The sequence below is a fragment of the Glycine max genome, chromosome 19, assembly GCF_000004515.6.
Source record: "Glycine max cultivar Williams 82 chromosome 19, Glycine_max_v4.0, whole genome shotgun sequence".
NCBI lineage: Eukaryota > Viridiplantae > Streptophyta > Magnoliopsida > Fabales > Fabaceae > Glycine > Glycine max.
This window is the reverse complement of record NC_038255.2, coordinates 38,154,960-38,179,216: the sequence shown is the minus strand read 5'-3', so window position 1 is coordinate 38,179,216 and position 24,257 is coordinate 38,154,960. Positions and strand designations below refer to the sequence as shown.

At 32.7% G+C, this 24,257-nt stretch overlaps 3 protein-coding genes and 1 long non-coding RNA gene across 6 annotated transcripts; 3 read left to right on the top strand and 1 right to left on the bottom strand.

Annotated features, from left to right (window-relative positions):
- The first annotated feature begins 1,232 nt into the window (after positions 1–1,232).
- Positions 1,233–5,543, top strand: LOC100819985 (GDSL esterase/lipase At3g26430). The gene is made up of 5 exons (XM_003554018.5): positions 1,233–1,771; positions 3,554–3,766; positions 3,961–4,130; positions 4,633–4,903; positions 4,992–5,543. Exons 1-5 carry the CDS (start codon positions 1,507–1,509, stop codon positions 5,252–5,254), a joined length of 1,182 nt encoding a protein of 393 aa, XP_003554066.1. The 5' UTR covers positions 1,233–1,506; the 3' UTR covers positions 5,255–5,543.
- Positions 5,544–8,111: 2,568 nt separating this feature from the next.
- LOC100819461 (presenilin-like protein At1g08700) lies at positions 8,112–9,811 on the top strand. The gene has a single exon (XM_003554017.5). The coding sequence runs from the start codon at positions 8,382–8,384 to the stop codon at positions 9,633–9,635; it is 1,254 nt and encodes a 417-aa protein (XP_003554065.1). The 5' UTR covers positions 8,112–8,381; the 3' UTR covers positions 9,636–9,811.
- A 286-nt stretch (positions 9,812–10,097) lies between these two features.
- Positions 10,098–18,882, bottom strand: LOC100818921 (uncharacterized). 2 transcript variants are annotated; one of them, XR_005889880.1, is made up of 4 exons: positions 18,381–18,882; positions 16,963–17,193; positions 16,205–16,321; positions 10,098–12,953 (listed from the first exon to the last, which is right to left on the bottom strand). It is a non-coding gene; the product is annotated as an uncharacterized lncRNA (long non-coding RNA). The 2 variants fall into 2 exon arrangements; XR_005889879.1 differs by lacking the exon at positions 10,098–12,953 and having other exon boundaries at positions 13,579–16,321.
- Positions 18,883–20,185: 1,303 nt separating this feature from the next.
- Positions 20,186–22,731, top strand: LOC100818388 (F-box protein SKIP24). Of its 2 annotated transcripts, none has more exons than XM_003554015.5 (5): positions 20,186–20,467; positions 20,839–21,012; positions 21,239–21,401; positions 21,469–21,607; positions 22,361–22,731. In XM_003554015.5, the coding sequence occupies exons 1-5, from the start codon at positions 20,229–20,231 to the stop codon at positions 22,447–22,449; spliced, it is 804 nt and encodes a 267-aa protein (XP_003554063.1). In that variant the 5' UTR covers positions 20,186–20,228; the 3' UTR covers positions 22,450–22,731. The 2 variants fall into 2 exon arrangements, with proteins under 2 accessions (XP_003554063.1, XP_006604274.1); XM_006604211.4 differs by having other exon boundaries at positions 20,188–20,467; positions 22,357–22,731.
- The last annotated feature ends 1,526 nt before the right edge of the window (positions 22,732–24,257 follow it).

Below are 24,257 nucleotides of genomic sequence, written 5' to 3'. Positions count from 1 at the left end.
GCAGATCTAACCCAATCCTCTTGGTGTCTTTTGCTCATGGCTCTAGTGACTAGTCCCTTTCTAGGAAGGATTGCATCAATATAAAGGTGAAACACACATATATTTATGGTCATGCATGCTCTCTTAAGGTAGAGATGTAACTCCACTGCATGTCAATGTTGTAACTTTTTTTTTTCTTCTTCTAAGTTTCACATCCACACCCTCCGACTTCGTTATATCTGGCAAGGTTTACATATGTAAAAGGCAAAACTTACTTAATTTTTAATGTGTTCTTTCACTGTATTTTGTTTTACCTTTTGTAGAGACAAAACATGGTACATAACAAAATAAAAAATAATATGGTAAGTTGTTGACAAGTGACAAAAAAATCTCAAATTAGTAATTTTTTAAAAGCATTTTTAATAAATATTTTTAATTTGTTTTGCCTTAACTGGTAAACAAGATGAGAAAGAGAGCAATAATATATTAAAATTTGGACATATTTAATCTTCATAACTTTTGCACACCAAATCTTTAAGATGAATTCACCTAGATCATTCAAAAGAACAGAATAAAAGAAACATATTACCATCTAACAATCCGTATCAAAATATAACCCTATATGAGTTTGAGTAATAATGTGTTCGTATATTATAAAGTCAATCAATATGTATTTTTTTTTTATTATATTTTTTCTCTCATATATAGTATGTCCTTAACATACCTACATTTCTTCCTCTTGTCTCTCGTTATTTTTCTAACTATTAAGCAAGCTAGGTTGGAGTGTCATAGACAATTTGAAAATTTTCTTAGATCCCTTCAGTGTCTTGTCTACAGCAGGAGAGATAAAAAAAGAAGAAAAATAAATTATTAATATAATTAGTAATGTAATATGACAAGAGTAGGAAAAAAAATAAATGATAAATATTAATAAAGTATATGTTTAAAGACTAAAAAAAAGTGATAAATATAAGAAACTTAAATGAAATTGTAAAAAAAATCTAAGAATTTTTCTAAATTTCAAGATATAACATGATAATAAAAAGTTATTGGTATAACCGATTCAACACTTAACTTTCTTAACCAAGATTTGGATTCAATTTTCGATTTGAACATAAAATCATAACCAGGGTATTATATTATTCTAAAATAGATTAACCCCTTTGATGAGAGAGATTAATTATATGACAAATAAGAAATCTTACTACCTTCTTCTAATAAGAGGAAAGAAAAACTAAGGGATAGTATAAGATACAATTTTAGAAACTAGCCTTTTACTTATTAGAGTTTTCAAAGGAAAACACAAGAGTCCTTTTCCCAATCGCACGCGCCTCCTCTCAAGTCTCAAATAATAGATAGACTCTAAGCAATGATGTTAACACTTCACCCCTTTTGGGCTGTTTAGTAACATCATTCCATACATTTCTCTCTAGGCCCTACCTTTGTGTCCGCTACTCTCTCTACCCCTTCCTTTTTTCTCACCCTTTTGAAATTTGAGCAGTAGCACTGTTGCTACACAACAACATCATGAACATGAACATGAACATGAACATGAACACTAAGAGCAGGTTGATCACCCTTTGGGTTGTGCTCTATTTTTGTTCCATCACAAACTCACTAGCTGCTTCAAAGCAGTGCCATTTCCCTGCCATCTTCAACTTTGGTGACTCCAATTCAGACACTGGAGGTCTCTCTGCTGCCTTTGGACAAGCTGGTCCTCCTCATGGAGAGTCCTACTTCCATCACCCTGCTGGCCGTTACTGTGATGGCCGTCTCATTGTTGATTTCTTAGGTACTTTCATTCTTTTCATTTTTCTCTCAACCCTTTTCTTCTCTCTATGCTTTACTTCATTATCTGCCTCAATTAGCTCTATTGTGCACTTTCTATTTGCTTTTTGTTACCTTTATCTTCATTATTATTCTCACAACCATAATTCAAAATCAGTTTATTTTGAGTGAGTCTATGTAGTTTGTAGAACAGGGATGGCATTAAGAAATGTATTTCATGGTTTTGAAAGTGATTGGTTTTTTTAATGATTGAGAATTTTGTAAACTAAGTATAATTAAGATCCTTTGTGAGTTAATTTACTTCTTCATTTTTGTTAAAGAATGTTAATTTATATTTTGTTGCCCAAATTAAGGGATCTAATTAGAAGAAATAATTTATTTTCTTTTGGATTTTATTTGGCTTTTGAAAATGTATCCACCGACAGATTCAGTGGGTGTTGTCATTATCCATAACAAACAAATTTGCTAAGCTCATCCCTGTCTGTGGGTACAGGCACCCTCAATCTCACCAAAGCATGGGAAAATATTGTTGTCTAGTCGTTTAAGATTTATTTTGCTTAAGGATTTGTTCCTTAAAAAGTAAAATATTATTCTTCACATTCTCGTAGTACTCAAATTTTATAATTTACTTTGACGGATTTGCTTTAGATAGAATTGCAACAATAAGGGAACATGAAGCGTTAACTTTGTTATTTTAATGATACTTTATTTGATCATTAAAAAATTATTGTGAAAGATCATTACACGATATATACTTGAAAATTTTTAAGGTAATTTTTTAACCACTTAGTCATTTTTTATAGAATGCTGAAATAAGTTTTGGATAAGATCCTTAAAAATTATAATAATTGATGCAATACTTATTAAGATTGGTCTAATAATGAGAGGATTAGTTTGAGATCTTAAGTTTTATCTGATTTTTTTGCGTGTATAATAATAGTAGTAGTATGTATGCTGTTCAAACTCTTCATTATTAGACTGACTCTAATGAGTTTTATTTTTATTGTAAAAAAAATTGACTCTTCATTATTAGACTGACTCTTCTATTGTTATGAATGAAATGGCGTAATACATTTTCTGTCCAAAAAAGCTGCTCACTTTGTCAAATTATTGATTGCTGTTTAATTTATAGGAGCAGATTTAGAGAAAAAGAACATAATTTGTTTACAGAAAATGAAAACGTTGTTATTTTTATACAATGCAATACATAGGTTTTGCATATATATATATATAACACTATGTTCCATTCCTATGGATAAAAAAATAAACAAAATAAACTTATTGGAGAGTATTTCTTAAAATTATAGTAAGTGATGCAACTTACAAATACCCGTGAATGTTAAATCATTAAATGCATTGTAGCATGTGATAAATGGACCACACATTCTTCTAACAATTTTTGTTTGCCTTTTTGAGATTTTAAAAAGTAATTTTGTTTTTAAATACATCATCTGTAATTGTCACACAGTATGTTGTAAAGAAGTACATATAAAAAGACAGCTCTTATAAAAAATTTGGCCACTAACGGCGATCCAAAATGTAAAGGATTCGATTAAGAAACTGAAACTCTGACAAAATCTTCCTTGTATTTTACAATTATATCTGTCTGCCAGCGATCAATCACAACAAAAAGTTAGCTTAACTTATTATTAAATTTTTCAAATTTTAATTTGATTCATGAGAATAGCACTTTTTTGTGTTAGTTTGCATGTCATTTCAATTAGAAGAAGTGTTAGTTTCCATGCTAATTAATTTGAACTTTCTTTTTCATATTGTGCATCAAAAGCCAAGAAGCTGGGGCTGCCTTATTTGAGTGCATTTCTTGATTCAGTTGGGTCAAATTATAGCCATGGAGCCAACTTTGCAACTGCTGGATCCACCATTAGACCCCAGAACACAACCCTTCATCAGACTGGTGGTTTCAGCCCTTTCTCTTTGGATGTTCAATTCAATCAATTCAGTGATTTCCAGCGCAGAACACAATTTTTTCACAACAAAGGTAATGCCAATGCATGAATCATGTTTTCCCTTAACATATATCTATTTATAATCTTCATGTGTCATAGAACTCTCTTCGGTTAATAAATTGCATCCAATTCGACCATATTGGAATCCAACAATAAGATATTAACATGTTAATAAATTCGGTCTATTTACCTCAAATAAGTGAGTCATGTATTTCACCCTTCTTAGGTGGAGTATATAAAACATTGTTACCGAAAGCAGAAGATTTTTCTCAAGCATTATACACGTTTGATATTGGTCAAAATGACTTGGCATCCGGTTACTTCCACAACATGTCCACGGATCAAGTTAAAGCTTATGTTCCAGATGTTTTGGCTCAATTCAAGAATGTAATCAAGGTAACCCATTTCAATTTTTCTGATATTTCCAGTTGCTAATATAGAGAAAAGGTTAAACTATTTGTTTCGTCTTTACATTTGTCCTCATTTTCAGTTTTTAGTGTCATACAATAAAAATGTTAGTTTTAGTCCATACACATGCATAAAAGTTACTGAAAACGCATTCTAGCAATGCAAAACTGCTACAAGATTTTTCTGGCAGTGATAAATTGCTACAAAAAATGTCCAGGGATTAAAAAGTTCAAGTTTATAGTATAGGAACTAAAACTTAAAATGGGAACAACTATAACGACCAAATGAATAATTTTGCATATAAAAGGAAACCTTCTAGCATGTACATCACATTACAGTCATGTTTGTGTATCTGTTTGTTTCTTTTATAAGCAAATGTTGATTGTTAATTTGTTAGTTTTTCTTAATGGGGAGATTCCGAGATTCAAAACTACAACCTCTCCCCTTTTACTACCAAGCCAACCTTATAACCCCTGTTTGGTATTGTTAGTATGTATATAATCATGGAGGAAGGTCATTTTGGGTTCACAACACGGGTCCCGTTGGTTGTTTACCATACATCATGGATCTTCACCCAGTAAAACCATCATTAGTGGACAAAGCAGGATGTGCAACCCCTTATAATGAAGTGGCCAAGTTCTTCAATAGTAAATTGAAAGAAGTTGTGGTTCAACTCAGAAAAGAACTTCCTTTGGCTGCCATCACTTATGTTGATGTTTACTCGGTGAAGTACTCTCTCATTAGTCAACCAAAGAAGCATGGTAATTAAACCCTTTGTTTTTGGTTTAGACTTGTTTGGTTTATGAGAATGTGTGGAAAAAAAAATGAGTTTGTGTTTGTTGAATGCAGGTTTTGAGGAGCCATTAAGAGCATGTTGTGGGCATGGTGGGAAGTACAACTACAATTTACACATTGGATGTGGTGCTAAGATTAAGGCTCATGGCAAGGAGATTCTGGTTGGAAAGCCATGCAAGGATCCGTCTGTTTGGGTTAATTGGGATGGTGTGCATTACACTCAGGCTGCTAACAAATGGGTGTTTGATCAGATTTTTGATGGTTCATTTTCTGATCCACCTATTCCTTTGAACATGGCTTGTCATAAGCATCTTTAAAAGAAAGGGTGCTAAAACCTTTGTCCTCTTCTCTCTGTATCTTCCCTCCTAATTTTGTGTTTCCTAGAAAATATTCTTTAGGAAAAAAGAAACAAAAATGTTCACACATCTTCTCTATTAATTTTGAGAAAAATCTCTAAGTTGATAGGGTCTTATTGGAGGAATAAAATTGAGAACAGAGGATTTGAGTCATGCATGGTGATGAGGAGTGAGTTCACACTTGTAATCTTCACTGATTGCGGAGGTTTCCTTTCTTTTTTACTGAATAATAGAGCTTGAATTGTTTGCTTATGCTCTTCTTTCTATTTCCTTTTTAGTTATTCCGCCAGGCAAGATGTTGATACTTTTTTTCTTCCTTTCTTGAATACATTGAATTGTTTTTTGAAAAAAGTGCAGTCCAATTTACCGTACTATGTTAGGTTACTTCTTCAATAATTAAGTTTACTTTTCCCTTGATAAAGCAAGAGTTATACAAATTTATTTGCAAAAGCAGTGATAAAAGTTATATTCGTTAATTTTTTTTAGTTTAAAAGTTGGTTTGACTAAATAAGTTTTTTTAATAATTTTTTAAGTATTTTTTTAGTGTTTTTTAAAATGTTACTTCAATTAATGTTTTTTAAATTTTTTTTCCGTTGTAACACTAGCTTTTAGTTATTACTTTTTATTTTTTTTTATTTTTATCCTTAATATATTTATTTAATTTTTTCATTACCTTTTTTAAATAAATTATAATTTTATTATTTTTATGTCATTTTATATTTTTTAATTACTTTAACGGATAGTTTTACCGAATATTTATAATTTAATAAGTTAATTTTTTTAGTCCTTAGTTATCAACTTTCAACCTTTAGCTATCAATTAACTTTTCAATTTTCAGTTAATTTTATTGAATATAAACAAAAACAACTATCTAGTATCTAACTATGCAAGAGTTAGATGCTGCTTCACTGGCTACTTCAAATGTAACGTCGATGCTGCTCTCTTCAATCATCAACAATGCTTTGGAATTGATATGTGTATACGTGATGAGCGTGGGCAATTCATCAAGGCAAAAACTGCACTACACAATGGCATTCCTGAACCGAGAGAGGCTGAAGCATGGGGTCTAATGCAGGTGTTGATTTGGCGCAGCTGCGGGAAGAGGATGCTAATAATACAATTTTTGAGCTTGATTCTAAATCTGTAGTGGATAGCTTTCTAAAACTTGAAAAGGGATCTACAAAAGTTCATTTGATCGTATTGAAATGTAGATAAACTCTTTCAAATATTCGAAACTAAATGGGTAGTTTTATTGGGAGACAAACAAATCTTTTTACTCATAGTCTAGCAAGAGTGTCAAGATTTATGCTAACAGCCAAAGTGTTCGATTATATTTCAAATTGTATCTCTTCTATTATTCGGAATAAAATGAAATAAGTTGTTTTCTATACAAAAAAATAAAAAATAAAAATCTAACCAAGAGGTTTGCCTATCCCTAACATGCTCAAATAGATTAAGAGAGCCATGATGACAAGAATTCAAACATATAGAAGGCATGCAAAAATATTAAGGAAAAACTTAAAAAGTCATTACTTCAACTTGACTTTAAAATAAGTCAAAAGTGTATATTCTATATCAGTCAATCAAGTTTTTTTTTTGCAATTCAAATATAAGAGGACATACTAACAAATTTTATATTTTATATTTTGGTTTTTAATTTAATATTTTATTAAAAGCTAGACCATTTTATTCCTAGTGTTCCTAATTCAATCCCTAATTTCCTCAAGTCACAAGATCTGAAGCTGGCTCTAGAGGTAGATTCAAATTCTAATGGTAGCTACTAGTCAGCGCTCTATTTACTTCTACTCTTTTCTTCTTTCCTTTGAAAAATTTAATATAGAAATATCATACACTATAGGAGGCAATTGCACGGTGGATGGTGGATGACTATGAAGTGGACTGCATGCCTAAGTTGAAAGAATAGAGTTGCTATGTGTAAGTAGTGAAAGACTGGTTTGTTTTGATACCATGACCATGATTTTCATGTTATATATGAAGCTTAGGATCTTGATAAAATTTTCATGTTTTTGATATCTTTTAATCTCGGTATCTCAATTCATCTTGTTATCCTTCTAATATTGTTATGTTAATATTTGAGAAGATCTTAACTGATTAATAATAATACAGTAGCATGTTGAAATTCAAATTAAGTGACACGATGCAGAAACGGTGAATGTGTTTGTGATCATAAGAGACAATCAGAATTGAACACTACGATTCAGAGTTACACGTTTCAAGACTAGCATTCATATTTAGAAAATTATGAATAAATTAGGAAAATTAAGTATAAAGTGGTTTTTTTAGTAAAACATAAAATTAAAATATAAAATTTGCTATTAGGTACTCATATTACAATTCCACAAAAATAAATTAAACTATATTGACTGATGTAATCATATGATCCACGTGATGTTATATTATTGAATTATACAAAATATATAGATTTATTTTAAATCAACTTAAAATATTTAGTGATTTGAAGAAATATTGGAGAAAAAAATATTACTGTAGTATGAATGTAATTTTTTGTTTCAGAAATATAAATATATTTTTACTAATAGATATTAAGTTAGAAAAAATTAATATTATATTGTAAATCAAAATAAATAAATTGAAAAATAAAGCTATAATTTTTTCTACTCTTTAAAAATGATCAACACTCTTTTTTTTATGTACATTCTATATAGTAATTAATGAAAATATCATGTATTCATTTAAATTAAACATGCTTTTATTTTTTAATTTTTAACTGTAATTTTTTAATCTCTATTTCTAGATTAAAAATTAATATTTTCCTAAGAAAATCTCAATCTGAATTCATTATTAAAATATAAAAATTGTCCCGTCCTTACAATTATTATAGACCAAATCTCCATGAGAAAGCTAGATTGGACAGTGAGTCAAAGAATAATCTCACAGCAAAAGTTTCTTCTTAAGATAACAAAAACAAAAAAAATTAGCAAGTGCTTACACTCTGCAATGGATGCATGACCCAAACACGGAAATGCAGAAAGTGGAGTTTGTTACTGTGGGGTTCCAGCGTTGAGAAAAACCTAATTAACGAACCAAAACCCTAAAATCTGGAAAAATGGAATCGAGCGTTCTGGAATGGCTGGGCGTGGAGATAATTGGCGTGATGAGCCCCGTCTCGATCTGCATGTTCCTTGTGGTCCTACTGGTGTACTCCCTCTCCTCGCCGTCCACCACCGCCACCACCATCGCCACCGCCGCCAACCTCGTCTACGCTGAGAACCCCTCCGACACCGCCGCGCAGAAGCTCGAGGGCGCGGTCCTCAACGCCGTCGTCTTCATCGTCTTCATCGCGCTCGCAACCTTCCTCCTCGTCCTCCTCTACTACTACAACTGCACCGCCTTCCTCCTCCACTACACGCGCTTCTCCACCTTCTTCGTCCTCGCCGCCATGGGCGGATCCATCCTCCTCTCCCTCCTGGAACGCTTCTCCGTCCCCCTCGACGCCGTCACCTCCTTTCTCCTCCTCTTCAACTTCGCCGTCGTCGGAGTCCTCTCCGTCTTTGCCGGCGGCGGCCTCCCGATCCTGCTCCGCCAGTGCTACACGGTCTGCCTCGGCATCATCGTTGCCGCGTGGTTCACCAAGCTTCCCGAGTGGACCACGTGGACGGTCCTCGTCGCGCTCGCGCTCTACGACCTGGTAGCCGTCCTCGCTCCCGGCGGCCCGCTCAAGCTCCTCGTCGAATTGGAGTCGAGCCGCAACGAGGAGCTCCCGGCGCTGGTCTACGAGGCACGGCCGACGGTGAATACGCGAAACCACGCCGCGGCGGTTGGGTTTATCGTCGCCGGGGTTTCGGATTCCGAAACTTCCAGAATTGAGCTTCAGGTAGTGTCTAGGGTTAATAGTAATAATAATAACAATTTGAGTAGTAACAATGATAATGGGGAGAATGGGATTAACGATGAATGGGAAAGGTCGCCGTTGGTTGGTGGAATGAGATTTGGTGAGGTTGTTGTTGATGAGGGAATGTCGCCACTTGTTGAGATGAGTGGTGTGGGGGAAAATGAGGAGGAAGGGGAAGGGGTGAGGAGGAAGATTGGTGAAAGAGGGATTAAGTTTGGACTTGGGGACTTTGTTTTCTACAGTGTTCTTGTGGGTAGAGCGGCTATGTATGATTTGATGACTGTGTATGCGTGCTACCTCGCCATTATTTCGGGGCTTGGCTGCACGCTCATTTTGTTGTCCATGTGCCGGAAGGCTCTGCCAGCCCTTCCGATTTCGATCGCATTGGGGGTTCTGTTCTACTTTTTGACAAGGCTGCTCATGGAGCCCTTCATTGTTGGGACTGCGACCAATTTGATGATGTTTTGAGAGGTAGGGTTTAGGAATGGCCTATAGATAAGGAATTTGTATATGGGGTGAAGAGGTGGACTTATACGGTTATACCCTTTTTTTTAGTAACATACTTGTTCTCATTGTCTGGTGTTTTTAACAGATACTGTTGTAACTGATGTTTGAAATGAAATGCAATTTAACCTCTTCCCTTCCCTTTGCTCTGGAGTCTGTAAATTCTAAAACTAAATGGATAGTTATCTTGATCAAATGTCTTCCTTGGACTTTTTGGCATATATGAGATGTGGAGAGGAAATTAGTGGTGGATGGCATTTGTTGAGTCTTTTGCTTCTACCTGAGTGTGTTTTCAGATTCTCCATATAAACTATAACCTTCAAGCTGTTTTCCTCTCATGTTTTTAATTATGGACATGAATTTTATCCATTTGAGGTTAACATATCTCTTACAAACTGAAAACAATTCACAAGACTGCTTCATCTATGTTGAAGTTGTTAACTTGAAGTATGAGGGTAGGGCCAACGGGTGATGTGGGTTTATGTATAGTTTGTTCGTGTAGATGAGCATGAACAGAGTTATCTGTATTTTGCATAATGCATACCACTTAACTTCATGGTTCATGCAATAATTTATAGGTGTATGGAGCATAACTAAGCATGTATTTATGCGTTCCTTGCTATTAGTCCTTTGCAGATTATAGACCAAAGCTTTATTTACAAAGATCTGATTGATTTAAGTATGGCAGCAGTAAATGGTGCCCTTCTTGTGCCATTAAATAATCTGTTTTGCTACTTTTATAGTACAAAATTGTTTACTTTGTTGAGAACAACTTTTTAGTGGACTGTGCCCTGCCCCCTTTTTAGTACAAAATTGCTAAGTTTCCCCTTAATTTAGACTTTCCAAGTTATTTCCCTTTTGAATGCTGTTTGCAAGAGTGAATACATAGGTATAAGTGGGTTGGATATGAAAGCACTCTTCTATTTTCTTTATTGCTAATAGATTGATCAGTTTCTTGGAATGTGGTTTTAATTGAGATTTGTTGGAAAATTGTTATGGCAATCATTGGGATTTTGGATAAGATATATATAGAATTGTGGGATGGTCTTCTCATGTTGTCTGTAAAATTCTGAAGTAATAACTTTTAATAATCAAAAGGAACTGTATATATTAGGTTTCAGAGCTTTTGCTGATTTTGTGAGGAAATGCTAAAAGATTGGAATATGAATTTACTTTTGTTGTTTAGGGCAAAGCTCTGTCGAGTCTAATTTGATGGGAACACCTATTTTTATCTTTCATTTTCATTGGTATAATATGAACCTGACATTTGTATATTATTGTTATTGTTATTATACTTGAATGAAAAAGATAACTTGGATTTTTTATCTGATACAAAAAAATAGAATACCAAGTCTTCTCATATAGAAGAGAGAGGATATTAATCAGAGTTGGTTATCTACATCCTTTAAAACTAGTTAGTATCTACATTCATAACTAAAGTCCTATTATCTATTATCTAGGAGAGTTCAAAAACATTTTTATTTCCCCCTGGTCCCCCCCCCCCCCCCCCCCCCCGGACAGTCAACTTGCTCTTTTGTGAGGACATAGGGCATGCAGATCTGTCCATTTTTCTTTTTTCTCTATCTACTTCCAATTGATTCCATCATAGAGAACATGATTGTAAGCTATGGCGGTTGCTGACCTGTCTCTGTAGATTTTCGTAGGTGTAGAGTTGCTGACCCATAAAGTTTTAGTATTCATTCAATCCACATATCTCACATATTCCGTTGGCCATTGATCCACATTCTGTTTCTGCACTACTGTAACCACCACATTCTGTTTCATACTCCCACCCGATATGCATTGGTGTAGGCTTCTTTTTGCAAGTACCTGTACTTCTTATACAACAATCCTCTTCCTGGTGACCCTTTTAGATAGTTGAAAATTCTATAAGCAGCTTCAAAGTGTTTTGGTTCTGGTGTGTGCATGAATTGGCTTATCAAGCTTTCTGCAAAAGATAATCAAAATTCCACCAGCTTTGCATTTGTTGATAAAAACACCCATTGGAAACCTACTCTCTTATTTAATGCTAACTCAACTATTTCCTAAGTCCTGTTTTTTTTAGGAGCTTTCATTCCATCACTACCATTTTCTGATTCGGATGTGGAGCTTATCTCGGCACCAAACAGATTAGAAATTCTAGGGCCAAAGCTTTATGGTTACTTTACAGAATTTTGTAGGACATATATTTTGAAATGGAATGAAGAGCACAAGTCCTAACTCTTTCCTGATGCCTATAGGAGAGTCAACATCAGAAATAGAATTGAAAAGGTATTTGTAACTTGAACCATCTAGGGTTCAATATCTGGGGAATCTGATTGGTCTAGAGTTGGGATGACAGACTGCTTTTATTTTTCTTTGTTCCCCTTAAAGTGTAAACCAGGAGCCGTCAATCTGGTTGTGATACTACTCACCCGTGTTTGAGTTATCAATGTTTCGCACATTTTCTTCAATTTCTTGAACATTGGTTGCCTGATCAAAACTCGTGGAATGTATAAGATCAAAACTTAAAATTGTTACTTCTCCCTTTTTTGGCACCTGTGTTTCAGATTTTCTGATTACCTCCCAGCAGTCCAAGCATTTTCTGGCACACCCTGCCTCTCATGTCAGGTCTTTGCACTGTCAATTCCGTTTCACACAGCTTAGTCATTCCTTGATTTTTCTTACACTTAGCTATGCTTTTTTTCTTTTCTTTTCTTTTCTTGTCTTTTAGTTTTTTGTTGGTTAAGTGATAATGTGCACTTTGTGTGTGTGTCTTATGCTCCTTGACTTTGTTTGTTAACTATGTCATAGATTGATGATTATTGTGTCTCAATGAATTTCTTTACTAGTTACAAATTTATTTAATTTATTTTCTTTCTTTTTTTAGCATTTGTGTGCAATGTAAACTATTTATCTTGTATCCATAGTCTTCAGTATAGCCATCCCACTATATAATGACTTTGGGGCTGGCTGCTACGCGTTGCTATTTTGAATTGACAACTATGGTTCTTTCTCAAAGGCAATTTGAAATTTTCAATGTTAAAACAAAATTCCATATATGAACTTTTTTCACCGAGAAAATATGCCCGCTCATATTATTATATTGAAACTACATATGAATGGTTTTCATTGAAGCTTGCTATATGCGAAATTGTGGATATGTTGATTATAGTCCCAGCACGCCAAATATTCAGCCCCTGAACATCGAAATGAGAGGTCAGTAAGGGGTGAACTTGAAATATTGTCATTGTTCTGTTGTGGTGGATGTTAACGGGGATGGAGACCATCATCCCATCATCACTGCAATCAAAGCAAAACTTTCACCACCGCATAATGTATGTATTATTCTAACTAACAGGAAAATACTTCCATGTTGGTTTTCTTTTTAATGTTATTTTGTAGTTTGTGATATTTAGTGATTATTATGCGGACAAATATTTTTTCCTTTTGTATTAGACAACTTATTCATTGAGTGACTATGATTCATACCCAATAACAAAGAGTATGATTCATTGAGTGACTATGATTCATGGATATGGGCCTTAGCTTCTGACCAGCAACAGTTATGGGCTAGAATCATTAACTCCAAATATGGAGGTTGGGAAGAGTTTCAGTCGGGCAGAGATAAAAGGGGATGCTCACACTGGTGGAGGGACTTGAGGAAGATTTATCATCACTCTGGTCAAAACATCTTTCAACAAAACCTGGCTTGGAAGGTTGGTGGGGGTGATAGAATTCATTTCTGGACAGACAAATGGTTAGGGGAAGACTGCACTCTACAACAGAAGTATAATTCACTTTTTATGATCAGTAGACAACAACACAACACCATTACAAAGATGGGGACCTTCTCTGAAGATAGATGAAAATAGGATTTCAAATGGAGGAGGAATTTATTTGACCATGAAAATGATTTGACAGTGAATTTTATGGAGGATATTACTTCTATCTCTATTCAGAGATATGTGAAGGACAATATGATGTGGAAAACTGAACCTAGTGGTGTGTATTCCACCAAGTCAGCTTATAGAATAATGCTAAACACCAATGCCTCAGCCTCAGATGTCAGAAATTTCAAATTAATATGGAAGATGAAAATCCCCCCAAGGACAGCAGTCTTCACTTGGAGGCTCCTCAAGGACAGATTACCTACTAAGGGTAATCTATTAAGAAGAAATGTGATTATCCAAGATGATGGCTGCCCTCTCTGTGGTCAAGTGCAAGAGGAAGTGGGTCACCTATTTTTTAATTGCAAAAGGACAATGCCCCTGTGGTGGGAATCCATGACATGGATCCAGGCTGTAGGACCTCTTCCAGTTTCCCCAGCAAGTCATTTAGCACAATTTTGTGAAGGATTTGGAGCTAATATAAACCATAGCAGATGGTGTGGGTGGTGGGTGGCTCTAACTAGTACTATATGGTAACATAGGAATACCCTCATCTTTCAAGGAAAACAATTTGATTCCTCTAAAGTCATGGAAGAGGCTATGTTTTTAGCTTGGTCTTGGCTAAAAGCTAGAGAGAAAGGCTTCAACACTAGCTTCAACCATTGGTCCTCTAATATAAAGGAGTCCTTTGGTTAACCTATGTGGAGATGTCTTTATGGATGGGTTAGTTTGGGTTTTATTTTGGGAGGCAGCACCAGTGGTGCTTTGTATTTCCTTTTCATTCAGTACCACTTGTACTGTTTTGATTATCTCAATAATATATTATATTTTATGCCTTCCGAAAAAAAAAAAACAAAGAGTAATAATAATGCACTGTGTATGATATTTTTTAGCCTTCCTTATCTCAATCTACTATTCTATTTTAATGACCCTGCAAAACAAATGACCACTAGAGAATATGAATGATGAATATGTCAATCAACATGTTACTCCAGATGGACCAAGACAAGTTGTATGTGATATGACATGTCTTTTGTTAACTACTTTTATAGTTTGTCAGTGAAGGATTATGATTACAAATCACACAAAAATCATGGAAAGTAGAAAATGTGATTTCGTTATTTGTTACCAGTAAAGCTTGGTTTTCTTTGTAGGAAAATAAAAAAGGTGAAATAAGTAAACCCTAACGTTTTCTGTACCAAAGTTCGGGATTTAGTAATTTGTTATCTTTTATGGTGCAATATTTTTGTTTTGCTGCCATCTTCAGCTCTGATGTGCATCATTGGTTACATTGTTTATTTTATGTCTTTCCCAAACGTTTATGCTTATATCTTTTTGTTGTGGTGGCTTAGTTTGTTTATTTTGATTTTGATTTTGTTTTTGTGCTCATTCCCTCACATGAAATGGGACATGTTTGGCTACATAGGTTTATGCTTAGATGTTTGTTTCGCAGTAATGACCCTCTTTATTTGACATGTTGTATGTTGTTTGCAAAGTGTTCTGCCTTAGGCCTTTGTGTCGTAGCAGTGGCTTGAGTATCCCTTCCAATATTGTCACTGTTGGTGGATGTGGATGTTAGTGGGGATAAGACCATTATCACTGCTTTTCACCACCGTAGAATGTATGTATTGTTCTAACTAACATCTAAGGTTTTCTTTTTAATGTTATTTTGTGGTTTTGTGATATTTAGTGATTATCATGCAGACAAATGTTTTCCCTTTTGTATTAGGCAACTTATTTATTGAGTGACTATGATTCATACCAAGTAACAGAGAGTAAAATGTTGTGTATGCTCCATCTGGACCAAGACAAGTTGTATGTGATATGACATGTTTTTTGTTAACTACTATATATATTTTGTCTATGAGGGAAAACCATGGAAAGTAGAAAATGTGATACAAACATGGTATAAACAAGCAAGTTATAGTGCTACTGATAAAATCCTTATAGTTTTATCCATTTCATATGTATTTTAACATTGTTGAAAAAAAAATAGTGGGTATTTATACTTCATAGGTGACTATGATATTATTAGTTATTTTTTAAAAAATATTTAATTATTTAATGTGATCAAGGTATTCATTTGAAAACTTTGAATGTCACTACACCTCATACTATAATTTGTACAAATGAAGAGATGCTTTTTAACTTTAATATTATACTTATTTGCATACAAACATTGTGATTTAGTGATGAAATTATTGCTGCAATGGTTCATGCCAGCTGTGACAATATAAATTATTATGATTACAATTACTAATAAAAATATAAAAATAAAAGAGTAGTTTTGATCATTGTTTCTTATTTTTGATATTCAATTTTGATAATTTTTTAATTGTCTTAAATTGTATGCAGGGCTTTTATTATTAGAATCAGGAAAATTTTGTAATATGTGAATATTTCAAATAGATATCAAGTTGAGTTGCTTACAAATTGATGTATAAATTAATACAAACTAAATGTGGGATTACTGAGAAGATGTGAGAAGATGTATTATGTATCGTATTTGAAGACTAACATGGTGGAGGGGATTCAATAAAAAGAAAAAAAGAAAAAAAAAATAACCTGATGGAGTGGATAAGCATGACTTCTCTTCCCTTGCAAAATAACATTAAAAAGAAAAACAATAGGGGAGTATTTGCTGTTAGTTAGAACAATACATACATTCTGCGGTGTTGAAAGTTTTGCTTTGATTTCAGTGATGCGATGATGGTCTTCATCCCCACTAACATCCACCACAACAGAACAGTGACAATATTGGAGGGGATACTTGATCCACTACTACACACAAAGGCCAAACTTTTCTAATTTCAAGTAAGGAAATGAGTACAAAAACAAAATAAACACCCTAAAGTAAACAAACTAAGCCACCACAACAAAAAAAAATATAAGCATAAATGTTTCGAGAAGGCATAAAATAAACAAAAATATCACACCATAACAAATAACAAATTAAGAAATCACGAGAAGATGAACCTGTACTTAGGGTTGGGGTTTACTTATTTCAACTTCTTGTTTTTCCTGCAAAGAAGGTTGCTTACTTTGGTTATGCAAAGCAAAACAACCTGTGCCTAGGGTTGGGGGTTAGTTATTTTATCCAACAACTTTCATTCTGCCTTCTTTCTCGTTCTCGACCAGAAACAAGAGGGAATTGTAGCACAATAAAAAGATCTAACCATTTTTGTTTCGAAAAGTCATAAAACAAAAAAAATGTACCTAATGATACAAATCTAAGGTGAAAATGGCACCAAAACAAAAATAAAGAACCACATTGGAGGGGATACTTGATCCACTACTACGATCCAAACATTTCTGATTTCAAGTAAGGGAATGAGCACAAAAACAAAATAAACACCCTAAAGTAATGCACCATTACAACAAACAAATCAATAAATCACAAACTCTTGATATAGAAAACGAACTTGTAATTAGGGGCAAGGGATATGTAGTGCTCGGCTTCTTTCTTGTTTCTCGTTCACGACCAACATGAAAACGGAAGTACACTTAAAGTGAGTCGTCACAGGAGGAAAATGGAAATGGGATTTGGGATACTCTCACGGAAGGGAATTCGAAATGATGGTCTAACCCCAAATCCAACAGTCACTTCAGCGCATTACAAATAAATTTTCTGGGAAACATACATGCATCGATAACTGAAGGAAAAGAAAGCAAAAGACAAAAAGTAATAAATCCAACATTTTCTTGGAAACATACATGCATAGGTAACGGAAGAAAAAGAAATGCAAAAGACAAAAACTAATAAATGCAGCATGACAGTGATGTTTTTGGGCGAGAAATAGGGTGTGAAATATTATGACACGTAAGCACTAGTACGTCCATGTCAGCATAATTAGGACCTTGTTTGTATAAAGATAATTGATATATAATACCATTGAGATAATACAAAATTTTCAATGATTATTTATAAAAAAAAACAATCTGAGTATTATGATCCATATATATAATTTTGGATCATATTATTTTATACCTTATACCGTCAAATATTACTTTTTTTTTTAATTTTTACATAATTCAATTCTAATATATATATATATAGATAGATAAATTGTCTCACATATAAAGATTATATTATAAAATGTAATAATTTAAATTATAAAGAATAACATATGAAAATGTTATATGATTATTTTTAATGTGAAATAATAATCAATCTTTTATTCCTTAAAAGTTTAATTATTTAAAGAAATAAATTATATATAATTTACAAAACTAATATTATTATTTTTATTTATGCAACTTAAATATCCTGTGCTGTAATACAACTGGTTAAATACTCATTACAGATAATCTTGATTTCTGTAGTATTTTACATAATGTAGATAGACCTTGAAGGTTTTCTTCTATTAATTAGTTTTAATAATTTATAAACCAATACATTGCCGTGAAATATGTAGAGAAAAATGAGTTATTTAAATGAAAATACTTGATTTAAATATAAAAATTAAATGGTTAAATTTACACACATATATATATTAAACAATTACATAAATACGAAATTTTAATTTTGACTATATAAAATTGTATCATAAAGATTGATATTTTTATTTTATTTTATTTAGTATGAAAATCAAGTTATTCAAACAATAATTCTGAATAAAACTTGTTTTATTGAATAAACTTTTGGGAAAATAAAAAGAGTATTTAAAGAGAATTATAATTGAATGTGAGAGATGTAAGAAAAGGAAATAAATGGACAATTAAATATGAAAGTATAAATAAAATGGAAAAGGAAAATATATATTTGAATGGAGGGGAGGAAGAGGAATATAGGTAGTGGGATTTGAGTGAGAGAGACAGAGATGAAGGGAGGAGGTCGAACCGTGCTGATAACTGGAGTCGGAAATGGCTGGGAAGAGCCCTGGCTCTCGAACTCGCCAATCGAGGTCATACAATAATTGGCTGCTCCCGTTCCTGATATCATAGGTAACCCTAACCCTAACCCTGACCCTAACCCTAATCACTGCAGTGATCGCACTCAACCCGGGCGTGATCAACGCCGACATGCTCGCCTCCTGCTTCGGCGCGTCTGCTTCCCTCTATCAGCCGCCTCAGGCGTGGGCTCTCAAGGCCGCAACCATGATTCTCAATCTCACCCCGGCACACAATGGTGCCTCTCTCACTGTCTCAACTTAAAAATCTCTTGTTATATTGTTAGGAATTCTATTCTACCATTCTAGAGAAAACTAACTTGTTGGAATTCAAGATCCTTGACTCCACACAAACCCGAGAATCCTAAGCACCAATTACCATTACAGTCTCTAATGATCCCACCAATTCCCAGTCTTCTTGGGTTCCCCCTTTCCTAGGTTGAGTAATACTATTCCAATTTATCCAATACAAAGAAAGAAAGATTTGTTTCCTTAAGAAAAAAATTAACTATTAATATTTATCGATTAAAAAATAATTTATAATTCTTGCTCAAAAATTTTGAAAAATTAAATTGCTCAATACTGTTTCTTCTCAGTTTTATATAAAAGTAATTGAATTTTATTATGTTATATTATCAATATAGCATAAATTCAATTTTAGTGTAAGTAAACATTTGTAATTTTATATAAAATTTAGAGAGATATTTTTTGTATGTATAAAAATTATATTGTTGTCAAGTTTGTTGTGTGTGTGTGTGTGTTTTTTTTTAAATGGTTCATCTTAAGGTTTCTTTGCATTTCACCAAAAAGTGTGGTTTATTAAGAATTTTAATTGTTTATTAAAATAATATGGGAAAAATGCTTTGCATTGATTCCCTAAAAGAATAAAAAGGTGAAAATTTAAAGAAAGAGATGTAGTTAATAAAATTCAAAGTATATAAAAATTGAAAATCAAAACCGTGATCAAGTATCACTAAAAAATAGGCTGTTGTAATGCATTTTCAAAAATTCTCAACTTCTATTGTAATTTTTTGGCAAAGAAAAAAAAGCTTCTATTGTAATTTCAAAAGTACCATAGGAATGAGGGGAAACCTTATCTTGTGACTGTTACAATTCAATGTAAGATACTATACTGTGTTTATGCTTTTAACTTTTGCCCTTAAAACTTCATTGTAACCTTTCTATTTAACGCAACTTATTTATTTAATGTTATTGTAGTTTCGCAAAAGTACTCTAAAAATGAGCGAAAATAGAAACTTCAATACTAACCTAACAACTTTGATACATAAAATATAAAATACCATTGAGATAATACAAAAATTTTCAACGATTATTTATAAAGAAACAGTTTAGTATCATCATCCTTATACATAATTTTCAATCATATTTTTTATCACTTATACAAAGAAAAATGAGTTATTTAAATTAAAATACTTTGATTGTTATAGAAAAAATAAATGGTTAAATTATATATATATATATATATATATATATATATAGAGTACCAAATTTTAATTTTGACTACATAAAAAAATTGATAATTTTTTATATGGTATGAAAATCAAGTTATGCAAATTATATTTCTTAATGAAATTTGTTTTAATCAATAACATTTTGTATATATAAAATTTTAATAATATAATGATTGAATTAAAAAAATTATTAAGTAAATTAATTTACAAAATTTAAAAATTATTTAATATTTTATTAAATAAATAAATTTAATATAATGTATAATATATATAATAATTTCCTACAAAACGTGGAGGAGCAGAGCGTCTTCCCTATCGCGCAGGAGAATGTGTTGGCTTCTTCTCCCCGACGAACTGTGGAGGCGAATTCTGGAGATCGGAATCGAGAGCAACGGTTTCAGTTACAAGGATCTCTGCTGCGTCTCAATCTCATGCCGCCGCCTTCATCGCCTCTCCTCGGAAGAACCTCTTTGGAACCGTCTTCTCTTCTCTGACTATCCCCAATCCCAATCTCACCCTTCTTCTTCTTCTTCTTCTTCTTCTTCTAAATCTCTTTACAGATTAAGGTACCAATTCATTCGATTCTGCATTTTCAAATTAAAGTTTTTTGTGTGATTTTCTTGTTCAGATTTTTATCATTTATTGGCTTAATTATATATTTGGTCACTTGATTATAATTAAAGGTTCGATTGGTTCCTCAACTATTAAAAAGCTCAATCATATCCTATAATTGTTTAAAACACCGTTGAGTCTGAGAAACCCCTTTGAGAATTTTAATATTTCATTATACAAAGGACCTGATTGTAGTATTTTAAACAATTAAAGAACTTGATTAAATTTTTTAATAATCGAGAGAGCAAATAGAACTTTTAATTATAATTAAGGGGATGAATGTTATAATTAAGCCTTATTATTTATAAAACTTTTCGGTGGTGAGGTTTGAGAGAGACAAGGAGAGGAGAATAGCTGCTCATAGGAGGGCTGTGCTGAGAAAGGAAAGCCAGGTTGCCGAACATTCCAGAAGGCTCAAAGATATGAAGACACGTCTCGCTCAAGAAACCACCAAAGCCACGCAAACTGCTCAAGACTTGTCCAATTTGCGCAGGCTCAGGTAACGTGCCTGATTGCTGATTCATTGTATTTGTATAATTCCAAAATGAACAAGAATTTGTTAGTTCGAAAGTAAAATTAAGTTTGTAGTACTGCAGCTATCTATTGATTATTGTAATTTGTATCAGTTCTTAATGTTAAGTTTGTAGTGCTGCAGCTATCTATTGATTATTGTAATTTGTATCAGTTCTTAATTTGTACTGATTGCTTCGTACGTGTTTTTGTAGACAAGCCTTTGTAGCTTTGAATGTGTGGCAACCAGAGGTTGTCCGGGGTAGGCAAAAACAAATGGTAGAGCAAAGTGTTGTGCCTGCTGAATGTCGGATACATGCGCTTGAGATGGAATTCAAGCTTTGTAAGCAACAGATTCTGGGATTGGAGAAGTCCTATGTAAGTGTTGATTTCCATATGATACGTAAAGGTTCATTGGGTTGTTACTTACACAAAATTGTACCAGAAAGATGAAAAGCGCAGACTTGATACTGCAAAAGAAGAGTTGGCATCTATGAAGTATCACCCTGTACAGGAGCATAAGCCCACAAGTGGAGGGGAGAATGAACATGTCAAGCGGAAGAAGTTGAAAATATGCAATAGCTGTGAGTCTCTGACAAGAATTCCTCCCAATATGTATATAAAATCAAAATTATTGCTTGCCTTAGAATGATTCAAACATGTATACAAAATCAAAATATGCAATCAGTTTGCATGCAAAACTAGTATTAAGTTTAAGACATTTCTTGATTATGCAGTACAAGAAAAATGAAACAAAACAACATATATGGATATGCATCTTGCAATCATTCTCTAGTGGTAGGAGCAAACGATATGGTTCATATTTGTTTGTCAGATGCTGACCAACTGTCTATTGCTAATTGATTGGCTGCTTGTAAAGAAGAATTGCAAATTTATGATTCTTTACCTATTAAAAATCGTATATCTTGTACTAAGTAATCAGTATGAGTGTTTACTATGAAGCTTAGGTGTCATCATAAGTTTATGTACTGTCTATGGCATTGTCATTTTCAAATACATATCAGCAAAGGAGCAAAGGGACATGCTATATGCCTAAATTTGATGTTTGATGTAACACAATTTATGCATTTTGCTCTTACCATATAGATCTAAATGGCCCATTTAAAGAATTGGTTTTTCATAAAACAGTGACATTGTTTGATCAACGTGTAACCAGCCAGGAAAAAGGCTTTGGTTAATCTTGTATTGATCGACAGTTATAGACAATAATTGATAACAAAATTTGGTTCCTTCTTTTGCATTCTACATTGGAACATGGAAACTCTTGCCTTGTCTATGTTATATTTCTGGAAATAATTATATGTTTTGGCAGGAAGACGTTGCATTGGATGATGAGCAATGTTCTAGACAGATGAATTTTGCTGGTCTTTCTTCCATTGAAACTGGGAATTTGTTTCTGCCATGAAGACTGACTGCACAAATGATTAGCAATACCTGTTGAAAACTTGAATAAGTTAATAAAAAAAAGTCTTAAAATCATTATGTGTAACTTAAGAGTTAAGATGACTTAGTTGGTCACTCAGTTGTAGCCAGTGGACTTCGAGGAAACCTTGTAGTTTGAGGAAAGCAAAAAGCATATCATAGGAGGGAGTACATTATGTAGTCATTGTAAATTTATGTTTTGTTAGTACTTTATATTCTGTTGTGCGTTGTACAAGTTCTTTTGTTGAATTATCCCCTTCACATAGCCATTTGTTGATGTTTTAGTTATTTGACTATAGGGATGAAAACATGTAGTTTTTAGGTAGAGACTAAAAATTAAAATTGGAACAAGTTTGGAGACCAAAATTAATACATTAACCTTCTTTTAGTTTACATTTTGGATAGCCTTCATAGCAATATACGTTTCTAATTAATTTTTCTCGAGTGATATTCATTTTTTATAACAAACTCGTTTATTTATGGGAAATCTATACAAGTTTTTGGATAAAATACACAGATATTCGCGAAAAAGAATTATATTTTTCTTTCATATTTAAATAATTATCAGTTAAATGAGTATTAAAATAATTGTTACATGTGAAGTCTAGGATAAGAGAGGCTAAAAGTAAAATTAAATTTTAGCTTTACTGATAAATAATAGGTGTCATTTTATAAAATAAATAACCATACACATTAAGTAATAAAAATAAAGTAAAATTCATTTCACGAAATATGAAATCATGATCCTATGATATATGAAATGGAATTGTCTTTCTCGTGTTTCATTTAATTTGCTAAGAAGGTTCATTTTACAAAGCAAACTGTAGCAGAAATAGGATAATCGTTCCACGTACTAACAATGTAATAATATATTATTTGTTTAATGACGATTTGAACTATAAATTATATAAATGATACTTTCACATCAATAGTGAAAGGTGCGACTTATTTGGACGTTTAATTTTATTTTTTTTAAGTTTTAAGTTGAAACTTGAAAGTGAGATCTAGTTGCTATCTAATTGATTAGCAATACTCTAGTTGATATTAGTACTGTGAATTTTTTATATATATTATATACACTTTTTTTCTTTTTTGAAAATCTTCCAGCAACGTCTCTTTAAATTAAAATGACCTCTTTTTTATTATTTTATAATACATAGTTTTTTTTTCAGACTCAAATATTCATTCTTTTTAACTTTTCTTCAAGTGGAATAATATAATTAAAAGAGGTCCGCAAAATATCTAGATAGAGATTGTCTTCGTGTAAGTTTTTCATACATCAGAAGATTTTTATTTTCTTTTTTTAGTGAAAATTTTGGAAAGGAAATGACGCCACATTTTAAAGCAGAAAAAGCTTCCTCTAAGACATAAATATTTACATTAAACTCATGCTAAGTGGAGTTAAATCTGTAATGTATCTAATATGAAATCCTGTCTTCCTCTACTTGACTAATTTCTTGAAATTAGACATCAGAAGACGTTGATATAACTTATTCAATATTTATATATAAGACAAGAGTACTGTTAATATATTAACAATTATTAAATAAAATATAAGCACTATAACAATAAATGATATTTTTATTGTTTGACTTGTACGCCTCAACCAAAACCAAAGTCGTAACATAAAGTACAAATATTATAATGATTTGGTAAAATTGAATTTTTGATTTTCTAATTTGTCTTTAATTTCGATTTTGATTTTTCTTTAAAATTATTAACAAATTTTGTCTTTCTATCTTAGTTTCCTAGGATTGGACATTGACTATTACAAAAGAATGTTGACTATTG